The following is a 14147-nucleotide window of genomic DNA, read 5'->3' on the forward strand; positions in this document are numbered from 1 at the left end:
CGTCTTGAAATGCTGCCGCATTCACGCTCCGAGAACGGCTCCAAACTCCTCCGGACGCGGCAAACTCGAGCAGGGAACCCCTGGCCTTGGGGTGGGATGGATGCGGGGATGGATGCGGGGATGGATGCGGGGATGGATGCGACTCCGCTGTCTCCCGCAATCAAAAAATACCTTTGCTGGCAGAGGGGAGAGGGGCCCAGCCGGAGCAGAGCTCGTCCCAGCCCCTTGGCTTCATAGGCACAAAGCAATTCTCTACTTGAATTAAACCAGTGGCAGCCCTCTCCCAGAGCTCACTACCCTAAATGTTAGGGGGGTTCAAATAGTTATCTGTGCCCCAGCATCACGCACCCGTCCTCTTCCCCCTCTGCGAGAAAAAAAGGGTTAGGAATAAAAGTTGCGTTTAGCTGTTGCCATAGAGACTCTCCGGCTCGGCACAGAAACCCCAAATCTTGTCAAAAATGGAAGAATTTAAGATTTTCATCAGCGAGAACGCAAAGGAGGCCAGGAGCATCAATGCACATCCTTGCCCTAGCAGTCTGCCTTCAGATGTGTTCCCCCTCGTTTAACAGCATCCCAAGAGCTGGCCGGGAGCAGGGACGGAAAGAGAAAGGAGCGAAAGCAATGAAAATCCCGTCCGCTTTCGAGTATTTTCTCTCCCCACCAAAGCAGCTGCTCGCTGGCCAGGCTGATTTCTGGACCAATAAGCCAACGGCCAAGCTGTTTGTGTTCCCGTTTCCTTCATCCGCTGCCAGAAAAAAGAAAATAAAATACAACAATACAAGCTAGGCAAAATATTTCCCGGAACCGCTGCTATTTCTCTCATAAACTTCACCTCGCAGCCAGCACGGCCGGCAGCAGGGGAGGAAAAACAAAAAGAAAATCCCAACTTCTAGCACCACAAGATGTTTCTGTGACCGTCTCGAAATTGCTCTTTTCTGCCGCATCCTCCACGTTTACTCCTGACCCCGCTTCCACCACAACCACAAATCAAACACCACGGGACAAACTCACTGCTCTGGCATTTTCGCTGCTTGGCAGAGGTCCGGCTCTGGCCGTGGCCCTCGGCTAAGACAAACACTGCCGGGAGCACGCTTCGGTGGCTGCCTTTCCCCCGTCCGCCCGGGCGGCACACCGCAGCGTGCCGAGGTGGCTGGAGGATCCTATTTTACCACCGTTTTAAGATTTGAGGCGAGTTTGGGAGGGGATGGCATCCGTCGGCGGCCCAGGGATGGGGCAGCGGTTTCACCAGGCAGCAGGACGCTGGAGATAACCAAAACCGCGGGGTTGGGGAAAAGCCTCCGGTGCCAAGGGGTGTTGTGTTTCATGCCTGAGGATACGAAGTTTGAGGAATACCAAAACAAGGAACTTCAAAAAGGAGCGGTACTGGCCCCGGGGCATATTGTTGTATGAGCTCAGTCGTTTTGGAGCGATGGAAAAAATCATGCCCCAACCCCAGAGGGACGGCAGGAGGACTCTGTGTGTGGGGACCAAGCCGAGACACGCGCCATCAGCATTCACCCGCGGGGCCCAGAGGGGAGCTGGGGGGACAGGGACGCCCGTGGACACCCCCTGCAAGAGGGGGTGCTCCCACACACCCCCCCCAGCACCCCGACCTGCTCCACAGCCCCGAAGCTGGGGAAGGACCCAGAGCTGGGGGCTCAGGCAGGTGTCCCCGCCAGCCCCCTGGCATGCTGCTGCAGGGGACAGCTTGCTGCTGGCTTGCAGCCCGGGCACGCTGAGGTGTCTCTCCAAAACCTTCCACCACCGCTGAGTGCCCATCTGCTCGGCTTCTCAGCCAGCCCCTCGCCTTTACCTGCTGCTGCACACCCAGATGCCCACCAGGATGAAGGTTTATTTCCTTTCCACAAACCCCATCCCTCCCAGCGCCGGGGGACGCATCCACACCACCACCAGCTCCTCCAGAAACCAAGAACCAGCACAAGGACCCGGCTGGCAAGGAAGGCGCCGGAGGGAGAAGGGACTTACAGGCTACGAGAGCCACTGCAGCACCAGCTCATCTTTGGAAACAAGATGACTTTGGCTTGAAGGTCACTGGGAGAGGAGCTTTGTGACTCCTTTCCGTACCTTTGCTCTTCTCCCATTGCGAAAGCAGGTCTGGGCCCCGTGCTGCCATGCCCTGGGCTCTGCTTAGCCCATGGCAGGTACGTGTGTACACACACACACACAGAGCGTGCAACCCTACAACTGCCCTGGAGTCCCCCAGCCACTCTCGGGGCCACCGCCAGGCTCAGGGGCACCCTCTGCACTCAAGTAAAGCAGCCAGGCACCCATGGGTGCAGCCACGCACCTGCACAGTCTTGAGATACGGGGTTGAGGCAGAGGGTACCATCTCCTGTCCCCGGATAAAGGCTATGGACCGCTCCAAAGAGGATTCACCAAAAGCAGGGAAAGGCTCCCAAGCACCCCGCGCTGCCCGGCCCCCAGCCCTCCCCATCCCCCTTGAGCAGCTCCCTCGCCTGCTTTCTCTCTTGCTGTGCCTGTGTGTGTGGGTGTATTTGGAAACGAGATCTTTCCAGCTGAACTGCAAAATGAAATGCAGAGATCACAACTCCTCGAATAGCTTCATCGCGCGCGCACACACACACGAACCTCCATCCTGCCCCCAATGCAAAACCCAGGCAATAGTAAAAAAGAAAAAAAAAAAAAGGTGGAAGAATCAAGGTATTTGGCAGAAGAAAGGAGGGGATGTGGGGGAGGTGAGGAGGAGGCACAGCAAAGCACTTTTGGTGCATCCTTTTGTCCCCCAGTTAACCACCAGATTTGACCACCACTTGCCCAACTCTCTGTGCTCCTGGAGCCGAGACAGCCCAGTTTCACAGGGCTACAAGAAAAGAGAGAAAAACCCAGCAAAAAGCCAAGCCCAAAACCCAGCTGCGAGATGTGAACATCCACTGCTGGAGGAGCCAGAGCCCATTCACAGATGAAGGAAGAAGCATCTCCACCCTCGCTGCGGGTACCCTGCGCTGGCCTTGGGCTCCTCTGCTGTCTTCCAGCCTCATAGGAGACAGAATTCTCCTGTGCTGCTGCCACGAGAGGTTTTTGAGGAAGGGGCTTCGATATGCCCACGGGGAGGGGGGGGAAATTGCTCCTCTGGGAGCTGCACATCAGTGGCCGGGGCTGGAGGGGAGAGGCAGAGCCCGGGGAAGGGGCTGCAGGAGGGGACAGGAGGTGCTCCATCCCAAGGGATGGGCTGGAAGCATCCTACCACACACCCTCACCGCAGCGAGGCCTAACCCAGGCAAGGGGACGCACCAGCGCCCGCAGCAATGGGTCAGGGGCAGCGGAGGAGCAGGGGTGGGGGCTCGGAGCTCTGCTCGCCTGGCCCAGGGACTTCTCTGCTAACGCAGCTGTGCCAGAGAACGGGGTCAACACGCACTGCCATAAGGGGACCGAGTTATCCCCCGTGCAAAACAGAGCCCAAGGGTGGGAAAGAAACGTCCGCCTTAGCTAGAGGAAGGACACACTGGGGATGTCCCAGCTCCAGCCTCGAGGGGACCACAACAGGTCAGCCTGGCCCACACCATCACCAAACCACGAGCTTCCCAAGCTGCTGACCCCACGTGCACCCATATACGTGTGGGTACAACAGCCCCAGGATGCCGAGAAGACCACCCACCCGGGCACGGGGCACGCTGAGCCGCGAAATGCCCAGTGCCAGCCCCACGGCCGGCATCGCTGCGGTGCCACGGCTCACCCGCGGTCGGCATCGCATCCAGCGCATCACCCAGAGCAGAGCGTCCGCATGGGAAGATCTCGTTCCTCCACCTGGGCTCACGGATACCCCACCCCCTTGGCTAGGGTATCAAGAGGTGCACTGAGACCCCCCCAGCTTATCTCACCAAAGCATCCTCAACCCCCAAACAGCTACCTCGGGGGGGCAAAATCCTGGGCACAGGGAAAAAGGGAACGGATGAGAGTACAAGGCTCCAGCTGTGATCCATCCCAACTGCGGAGCCGAGGAGCTTTGCCCGTGCCTCTCCCCTGAGTCAAATCGGGCTCCGCGCCCTCCAGCACTGAGCCGACCGGAGGATTACAAACAATAAAGCAATTTATGCGAGGCAGAGGCCTTCAAGATTTATGCTGTATGCTCACAGTAAAGTGCAAACACATTCCCCTCCGCATGTGGCTAGGTCCTTTGTCAGAGGAATTTGGATTTTTGACCCCAGAAGTCAGGATGAGTCTCTGAAGGAGCATCAGAGACAGACCTGCACTGTGACCCCGAGCAGATTATGGTCTCAGGGGTATATCCCGAGACATATTTATGGTCCTCCAAAGCAAGATAAGTCAATAACCACATACAGTAGCAGTTACAAGTCAGATATTAATTTAATTCCTCTCCTCCCTGTCTGCCCAAATAAGCATTAATTCAATGGAGCATCAGGGCCCCGTTATTTATCATTCTTACCGGGGTTTCTGTTTTCTCCTGTTAAGGTAGAATTGCTACAGCCAGGCTACCTAGACACAATGGTTCCCAAATTAAAGATACTCTGCATCCGACACAGGCACGGGGGGCACCGCCAGCCCGGACCCAGATTTCATGCTATTAGCAGCTAACGCCAACACGGAGGAGGCTGGTTAAAGCGCAGCCCATCAAATGCACTTGAAAGCCTCGCTGAACCCGCAGCAGAAGGAACATTTTATTCCTGCAGACCCCAGGGCTTCGCGGGAGCCAAGACGCTTCCTCCCTCCCGCAGGATTTGGCCGCCCCAGCCCCCCCTGTGTGCCCACCCCCCCCAGAGCCAGATTCCTCCCAAGTCTAGTCTCAACCCAGAGCTAAAAATGAACGTTATTCATGATTAACATCTATATTTGCATAGCGTGGCTGGCAGCTTAACACCAAATAAATGTTTTGGCAGAGGGAGTTGCAGGCATGGGGGCGAGCCCTGCCCTCCAGAAAGGAGCTTCAGCCTCTCCATGGGTTAACGAGCATTTTCTAATTGAATTAACAAATCATTAACAAGTCCTGTTCGCCATCTGGGCAGGGGAGGGCTCAGCCTGGGGCTGCTCTGGCCACCAGCATCTCAGAGGCGGTCAGTAACGCCGCAGGAGGAGCGAGCGCTAAACCCGACCCGATTAAGTGAGGAATCGCAGGAAATCCTGAAGGCACAACCCCCCCCTCCCCGGGGCGTGGGGCTGCCACGGTGCGTGAATCCCTGTGAATCCCTCGCCCGGCTCCAGCCCCGGCTGCAGGTTTGCCTTCAGCCCCGGGGACAGCGAGCATCTCGAGGCCGGTTCGGTGGATGCACCCGGGAAAATCTCTTGGAAGAGATCCAAATTAGAGATAAATATAAGGATGCTTTGCATCAGGAACCCTGTAAGTGTGGGGCTAGCATATGGATTGCAGTAAATAAATCCCCTTTTCTTTATAAGCTTGTCTGTGCCAAGTTCCCAGCTCTCGCCCATCACCTGCTTTAGCATTTTGTTCTCATTTTCAGCCCCCTCCTGACCTCACCCCTGGGTTTCGCATCCTGGCGGAGGGAGAGAGAAAGCAGGGAGGACACGAGGGGAAAAAAACCCACCAAACCAAACCCCACCAAACAACAGCCAGTCCCTTTTGCCTAGGAAACACGTTAAAAATCCCAACCAAAACCACGTTTCAGGCACCAGAGCCAAACCAATAGACAATTTCCATCCACTTGTGACTAACCGGTGAACTTCTCGGGGTTGAGTCACGGGCACGTCCCAGTCCCACACACGTGTGCACGGCCCCGGCTTGGGGCTCACATCGGGACCTGCCCAGCCGTGCCGCACCTCGGGCACGCGATGTTGCTCCTGGCACCCCGACAGCCCACTTCCCGTAAGGCAGGAACCAGTGCCATGGCAGTCATCACGGAGATCGAGCCTGAAAATTTCTCTCAGCAAATATTCAGGCTGAAATATGTGCTTTTTCCATCTGCTCGAAGCCTCTTTGCTGGGGCTTTGGTAGGAAGCAGATGTGAGAGCATCCCAAAGCACGATTGCTCGTTACTCACTCCGTTATATAAAACCATGAGAATTTCCTTTTTTTTTTTTTCTTTTTTTTTCCTCTTTTCTTTACACCAGGCCAGATTCCTGGGTGAGAGGCCAAGGCTGGCGAAAGCCAAAGCCAAACAAACCCAGGTTGGGGGAAACCTCCGTGTGCATCACCAACCAAAGGGAATATTTCACATCTAGGTCGCTCAGCAGAGAGCCAAGGCGCCGGGGAAAGGAAAGCCACTATCTGGCCTCGTAACAAACCCAGAGACACTTAGGCCTCCTAATTAACTAGGAAATTCAACCCCCTCCAAACCACAGCGAAGCTTCAAAGCCCTCCCAACCTGACTCCGGATGCTTCTTCCCCAGCTCCCCCCGGACCTTCCTCCCCATCCGCAGCGGCCAGCAAAGCTGCCGGGGGCAAAGGCTCCCTGGGGCTCCTCTTCCAAGGGAAAATTATTTCATGATCCAAATGAAAAAGCCATCAGGGAGGTTCACTCTGGCCAAAGCAAAACAGCAGAAAAAGGAAAGGAGAGCTGAGAGAGACCCGGGCAGGGAACTTGGGGCAATCAAACACTTGGTCTTTTCTGCATGGAAAAAAAAAGTGAAACAGAGTTTAAAGTAAAAATGGGAAAGAAGCAGTTTTCAGTATGACGCCAAAATATCTGCAGGGGGTCTGGGGGGGGGAGAAGAAAGCAGAAAATTTTCTATGCATCATAAAATGCTGGGCATTTCCAGACCGGCTCCAACACCCAGCGCTACTGAACGGGGGAGAGAGCACGAAAGCCGAATACGAGTCGAGAGCAGCGGGTCTGCACGGATCGGCCGGGAGACACGTCGGCCCCGTGGGTGAGAGGCGGCTGGGGTGGTCTGGCCCCATCCCGAATTACCACCCGCCTGTCTGAGGTCTGAGCCCCCCTGGGGCTGGGGAAAAGGCTGCGATCCCCCACCCCAGCCACCCTGCCTCGGCTCCTGGCCCCAAACGAAAAGCAGGTCTCCAGAGATGGCCCCCGCCGCCCCGCGTGGGAGCCCTTGTTCCGGATTTCCTACAAGGAGCCAAAGCAGAGCTGTCCCCGAGCAGAGCAGGGTCCCCAGGCAGGACGGGGCCACCCCTCCCGGCCGGGGCTCCCCGCGCCAGGATGACATAACCATGAACTGCATGAGGCCGAGCCTTTTGTCTGCGCGCCGGGAGAGAGGGAGGGAAAGCAAGAAAGGAAGAAAGAAAGAGAACTTCTGGAAGTCATTATGATTCCTCTGCTCCAGTCTCCTTTTTGGCAGACAGCTTCCCTCTCCCCTTCCCTCCCTCCCCCCCCCCCCCCAGGCCGCTTCAAAATGCCAGCCTATGATTTTTAAATGAGAAAAAGCTGCGCTGTACTCCAGCGCTTGGATAAACTCCTACACAAACTTCCAGATGTGACACAACTGCCTGGAAGAGGGAATTCGCAGAAGAATCTCCTTAAAAACCACACACACACACACACAGACGCAGGGAGCAAAGGAAGTGCCCGGCTGCCGGCACGGCCAGGCGATGGATGGCTCCAGAGACGGCTGGTGAGACGCGGTGCGTTACCTAGATGAGGACCGAGCAGCTCCCGGCTCTGCTGGGGAAGCAGCAATGAGAGGGATGCTGGCCACCGCACCCACCTCCAGGAGGTAAATACCGCCGAGCTCCTGCCGAGCTCACTCCCAAAGGGTTTGTGAACAGCAGGGAAGAGGTTTTGCAGTTATTTGCCCCCCAGGAGGCGAGAAATAACCACCCCACCTTCATGCTGCCCTTGGTAAAAGGCGATGGGTCCTGTTTCTCTCCAGGATCCTCCTGGGTGTGAGCCCAGGGATGCGCCAGCACCTGCCCCGGGAGCAGCAGGATGCTCCGTCCCAGCCGGGGGGCTGAGGGGCTGCAGGAGCTCCCCCCCCCCCCCAAAGCCTGGCATCAGCCGGGAAAGTCGTGTTTCTCGTTTCCCCCCAGGAACCAGGGAAGGGGCACGGAGCTCAGCCATGGCGGCAGCGTTTCCATCTGCCCGGGGAGGGGCAGGAGGTGCCGGCTGGTGAAATGGGTCACAGGAGAGAAACAAGTTCAGGTGCCCTGGGACGGATCAGACACAGGTGAAGCAAACGGATTGTGACTCCTTTGTGGGGTTTTTAAATCAAAACAAGATCCATTTCAGGTCCAACCTCTCAAATCAAAGCTTTCTGCTTTGTTAAAATCAAAAGTGAGGTTGGAACAAACGTAACAAAGTTTAAAGGACACTAGGTGCGCTCTCCCCTCAACACGCACCCTTTTGATAATCAAAAAATCATGGGTTTAACCGTGTCCTACAGCTGAGCCCTTCAAACAGCACCGTATGCAGCACCCGGCTCTCCCCAGCCAAGGGGGGGGTGAGGACCCCAAGCACCCGCTGAGGTGACGGGGGTTCTGCTCACCCACCGCCCGAACTGCGGGCATCCCCACAGGGAGTGCTTCGGGACGCACCCCGGGGCTGGGGAGCCCAAACCCCAGCACAGCCCAGCGGGTTCAATTCTCGTCCCCACCACGCTAGAGATTCCTTGCTCCCGTGCAGTCGGACACGCAGACGTGCCCCTCCAGGGCAGCCGGATCCGGCCAGGCAGACACGGAGCAGTGCCGGCACGCAGACCCACAGGGCTTGGGGCAAGCGCAGCGGGCGAGGGCTGACCGGCCCCCTCGGCGGGGCCAGCGCTGCCTTCCACGGTGCGCCGAGCTCCGGCACAGCGGCTCCAGCCGTCCCGCGAGCCAGCCCGGCGCAGAGCTCAGCTATGCCTTGGCACGAGGCCCCGAGGGCTCCGGGCCCGCTCCTGGAGGCCGTCGGCCATCTGAAGCTCTGCCGACTTCCAGCGAGAACCGGGGGCACTCGGCAGCTCCCCGGGACGGAGCCTTTGATCATCCACCTCTCGCTAATGGGAAGCGAGCGGAGCCGTGCGAGGCGGCTGCTGGAAGAGCCCTCTCGGTTTTATTGCAGAGCAAAGGCAGAAGGCAGGGCTGCTTGCCGTGACCGGAGCAAGATACATTTCTTTCCTAAAGTCATTTTTGAAACCCAAATCCTGGGGACCGTGCAGCAGAGCAGCCAAGTGAGATGGGAGCGCTCCTCCCAGCGCCGCTCAAACCTCCTCTCCCCAGCGAGGGCATTCACGGAGCTGCCCTTCAACCTCCGAATCAGTAGAAAAAGATGGGATTTCAGTCAATTTGGAGGCATCTCCCCAGAACGGCACCTTTCTTCAGCTTTTTGCAGCCCCCTCGTTGCCGGCGTGCTGCTCTCCAGGCAGCAGCGCTCTGCAGGCAGACACCGTGCGGGGGAAGAGGCAGATTTCAGTACTACAATAGAGATCACAGGCCCTTTCAGTTACACTGTTATTTTCCTATTCAGAGCTCTTAACACCAAGCAGTAGCATCCTCCCCACTTTCTCCATCCACGCTCTTCAATCACTCCACAACTCTCAAGAAATCGCCTCATTTCTTGTCTCTGATCAGAGGACCAGCCTGGCACAGACCTCGCTACAGCCTTTCATCCTCCCAGCCTTCATGGTGCTTTTATTTTACAAGTGAAAGTCAAGTAACCAGCCTCCCTCCTCTTTTCTCCCCCACCCAGAGACGCCCGCTTCTCCTCTCGCCGCCCCACCAGTGCACACACCACGACACCCTGCCTTTCCCCGCAGCCCTTCCCAGCCCCGAGCCCGTGGGGCCAGCGCCGTGACCATTAAACACGTCCCACCCGTGTCCCTGCTCCTTCCCTTTTGACCCAGGCGGTCCTCCCCCGGGGCAGAGCCTTTCATCCCAGAGCCACTGGGAACACCGGGCTGGTCCCACCCCCCCCACCAGGGTCCTCTCAGCACCCAGAGAGGTTTTCGCTCAAAGACCACGATGGAGTGGAGGGGGAAGGACAGCTTGGCAGGGCTGATAACAGTTTTAGGGTTAAAACCTCAAGATTTTAAGCTCCAGAGTATTTCTGGATCAGGACAAACTTCATGACCTCTTTCTAGCCCTAAGGGAGAGGGGGAGCAGGAGAGCAGCACAGGTCCCCCCCATCTCTGCTCCAGACAGCAAGAGAGAAACCTCCTTGGCCCAGGCAGATGATGCTCTGAACGGAAACACGTAGAAAAGCCTGACAAACCACCTGGATGGGACTTTGCATCCTTGCTGGGCACTCGGCACATCAACCGCCATCCTCCCCCAAACCCCACATCCCCGCCTCGGCTACCACGGTCCCTGCCCAGAGAGGGCCGGAGAGCAGCACCCCAGGGGCACGAGCTGCCCTTCCCGGGGTGGGCGAGGGAGCCGCGGGTGCATGAGCAGCTCCAGCACCTCTCCTGATACCCCATCAACAGCAAAGTTTATCGGCCAGATTAGAGCACCGCAAACGCGCCTTGGCAAGCCGTACATCTCCACGGGCACAGCTCAAATGAGCCATCTGATTTCTGCACGGGCAGGAGCCTCACCTGCAGAAAGGCAAAAACCACCCGAGAGCAGCAGGAGCCATCGAAAGCCCCAAATGCCCCAGGGCCAGGGCAGGATTCACCAGCCACGTGAGCCCATCACTCCTCTCCAGGGCAGCTGGGGGCAACAAAGACCTTCCAGGAACGTGATTATACGGTTTTAGCAACAGGGCACGATTCCTAGAAGATTACAGCCTGAGAAGGGGCACTTTAATGGCCCACCACACTAAAGGAGAAAAATAAAACTAATAAATATAAACAAGCAACGGGCTCAGCTCTGGCACCGAGAGCGCCAAAGGGACGAGCAAGATGCCGCTCTGCTGAACAGCCCAGCGAGTGATGGGACGCAGTGTGGGTGCCAAATTGGCCGCTGCTTTCCTTTCATCTGTAAGCTTAACCACTTTTTTGGTGTTGTTTTTAAATAAACTCCCCCAATTCTGGGTCAGTGACCCTGAAAACAAACAGCAGCATGCAGACACACCACTCCGAGACCTGCAGCAACAATCCCGGTGGTCCTGGGGCTCCCGGCAAGTGCCTTTCTCTCTCGGTAAGGAGCGAAAAATTAGTGACAAGGAAAATCCCAGCTTGCAGAGCTGCACCTAATGCTCGTCCCCTGCTCCCAGCGGTGCCTGCAGGTGCCCACAATACAACTCATTTTCCAAGGACAAAAGTTAATCTGCTTGTATTTGCAGCCACAGAGAAGATGCTTTTCAAGCCATTATTGGGGTGGGGGATTTTACTGAAAACAACTAAAGACATGCAGGTGTTAACACCTGCTTCAAAACAATTAGGAAGGAGGAAAAAAAAAAAAAAAAGAGACTTGAAAACATTTAAATCAGCAATCCTAAATTAATAGTAGTCATAGTAGGCAATAAGAACACACTGACTTGCAGCCTGTCATTAATATTTCTTCCCAAAACAGAAGGCTTCACAAAGTTGCAAGATTTCCTAAGATGCTTAAATAAATGCAGCTTGGAACTGCTTAGCTGGTGTGAAAGAGATTTGGGGGGAAACTGCTGGGAATAGTCATGACTGGGAAGAGAAATCTTGTTTTTCCCCTCCTGGGGGACATTTTAGAAAAGACGACAGCCTGGTTATCAGATAAATTATTGCCGAAGCTCAAGTAAAACAATATTCACAACTCTGGCAGACCCTCGCCGCTCTTCCCAGGCACATCGACCTCAGCCGAGATGTAATTCCTAACAGTTCCCGCACCCCAGGAGCGGAGGAGGACTCGCACAGGATATTCTGGCCCTCTGTACCATGTAACATGTCCTCCCCGCTACCGCACAGCCTCTCCCACTCCAGATGTGGGTTTGCTGCCCATACGTACTCGCCTGCCTTTTGCGCAGGCAGAGCTGCACGGACCCGGTAACTTCCCATTCAGCCGGGCAGCGGCCGCCTCTCGTGCACCAGCCCCTGTTGGAAGCCACATCGCTTCGCTTTATTTCATTTCAGGTTTTTGTTTCTGCAAATAATAAATGGAACCAGAGTTCAGGGATGGTAAAACACTTGCGATGCTACAAACCGTGTACTGGTTGCAACTCAACTCCAAGGGAGGCTTTAAAGGCACCAAGACCGTGGCAAAAAGCAATTTTTCTATTGTCTTTTCTATTTCTTTCCCCTCCCTCCTTCTTTTGAAAGCTTAAACTTGACAAAAGCGGCTCGGACACAGAGCCCGTGCAGGAGCAGACAGGGAGTTTGGAAGGAAACCAGACGCCTTTGCGGGGTCACAGCTCACCCCAGGACCTGGTGAGCAGCAATCCTTGACCGATGCACGCCTCGGGGACCGTGATCCCCGCTTTGCCCAGACCCCTCCGAGCGAGGAGCATCCCCAGGGGACTGCAGAGAGCGGGCCCTGCGGTCGGCCCCACACACTGTGAATTATTTAGGGGTCCTGGAGCCGGGCAGCAAACGAACCCCTCCAGCACCACCGCCTCCCCCCAACTGCACCCTCCTTACAACCCTCGAGGAAGGGACCGGGGAGCCTAAAACGGGCGAGAAACGGGGTCAGGCAGGAAGCACGGTTCTGCAAGAGGAGGGGACTGGGGTTACAGTCCCTCGGTACGCCGGGGGAGCGGGAACACGGGAGGCCGGCCGATCCCCGGGGGTAGGATCCCGGTGGAGCGGCGCGGCAGAGCCCGCGGGAGACGGGGCATCGCGGCGGGGCGGCCGGGGGAGGGGAGCCCCGCACCCCCCTCCACCCCGCACCCCGGCGGGGAGCGCCGAGCCCCCTGCAACAGCCCGGAAAAACTTCCTGACCGAGCATCGGGCAGGGGGCGAGCATTGCCCGCGTTCCCCCCCCCCATCCCCCCCGGCGGGTGCTGAGTCCTCCCAAACCCCGGCTCCTTCCCCATCACCCGGCGGGCTCCAGCCGGGAGGTGCCCCCCGCCCTGCCCGCCGCTCCGGGGGGGGGGGGGGGGGGGGGGGGGGTGGGGGGGAGTGGGGGCCGCGGGGCTTACCTCGCCGCCGAGCACCTGCAAAGGATACGGGTTACAGACCAGCCGGAGGCACCAGCTCCGCGGCCGGCTCTCCTGGCTCAGGTAGAAGAAGACGACGGGGGCCAGCGCCGGGTAGGGCAGCGCCTCCGCCTCCGAGTCGCCGCTGCCCGCCTCCCTGTCCCCCGGCCCCGGGCGGCCCCCGGCCCCGGACAGGTCATTAAGGCGGATGAAAGTCTTGGCTCTGCCCGACTCCGGCTCCTCCTCGGCCGCTCGCGGTCCATCCTCGTCCATCCTCCGGCCGGCGGCCCCGGGGGGAGCCGGGGCGACGCGGGGCGAGCCGGTGGGGCGCCTAGAGGGGCGCGGCCATGGCGGGGCCGGGGGGCTGGGGGCTGCGGCGGGGCGGCTTCAGCGCCGGGGTGGCATGGCCGGGCGAGCCGCTGCCTCGCCCCCCACCGGGGCCGGGCCGCCCCCCTCGCCCTGCCCTGCCGTCTGCGGGCTCCGTAGCTCCTCCTCGCCGTGCCTCCGGGGGCCCGAGCCGGGCGAGCCGCGGGCAGGGAGGCCGGCGGGGCGGCCCCCGGTGCTGGCCCCCACCCGCGGGGCGGGCCGCCTTAGCGGCTCTGCCTGCCCCCTCCGCGCCCCAACATCTGCCCGGGGCGGGGGGGGGGGGTGGGGCGGGGGTGGTGCTGCCCGGCGCCCCGGGGACGGGCGGCGGAGGATGCTCCCGCGGGCGGCCGCGCCGAGCCGAGCGCTCCGCACAGCTGGATCCCTCACTCCAACTTCAAGTCCCGGCTCCTCCTCCCCCCGCCGCCAATGGGGGCTCGTTCCCGGCCCCTCCGCGCCTTCCCATTGGCTGCCGCGGGTGTCCGTCCGGGCACGGTCCCCAGGCGCGGCGGCGGGGCTGGACGGGGCGCACCCGCCCGGCGCTGCCCGGCTGGGGGTCGGGCCCGGTCACCCCCCTGCCCTGGGGGACCTGCAGCGCCGAGCGCTGGAGGGAAGGAGGGGGGGAGAAAGCCCCGCACTGCGTTAGGCAGAGGCGGCCCCCGGTGGGACACGCTGCAGCAGCCAGGAGAGGGGGAAGCCGGTGAGAGGGGGGATGGGGCAGGGGGAGACCGCCCGGCCCCTTTGCGGGAGGGCAGGAGCCCCAGGCGAGGGCGGCCCGCCGGGGCCAACAGGAGCCGGTACCGGGGCGTACGCCAACTGCAGCCCCGGTAGCGCCCTCCCGAGCGCCGCGGCTCCGCTCCTCGCTGCTGCTCCAGCGGCCCCGGCGAGCCTTGCCCGCGCTCCTCG

The 14147-nt window shown here is 59.1% G+C and overlaps 1 protein-coding gene across 10 annotated transcripts in view; it reads right to left on the reverse strand.

The window, feature by feature from the left end:
• The window catches only part of CACNA1G (calcium voltage-gated channel subunit alpha1 G), a 151148-nt gene extending 137523 nt beyond the window's left edge, over window positions 1-13625 (reverse strand). For all 10 annotated transcript variants that reach the window (XM_075770364.1, XM_075770363.1, XM_075770361.1 and 7 more), the window contains exon 1: window positions 12910-13625. In XM_075770364.1, coding sequence (XP_075626479.1) covers window positions 12910-13151 — 242 coding nt within the window. In that variant the 5' untranslated portion in view covers window positions 13152-13625. The remainder of the gene's footprint in view (window positions 1-12909) is intronic.
• Window positions 13626-14147: the final 522 nt, after the last annotated feature.

This window comes from Balearica regulorum, chromosome 18, assembly GCF_011004875.1.
Source record: "Balearica regulorum gibbericeps isolate bBalReg1 chromosome 18, bBalReg1.pri, whole genome shotgun sequence".
Taxonomy (NCBI): Eukaryota; Metazoa; Chordata; class Aves; order Gruiformes; family Gruidae; genus Balearica; species Balearica regulorum.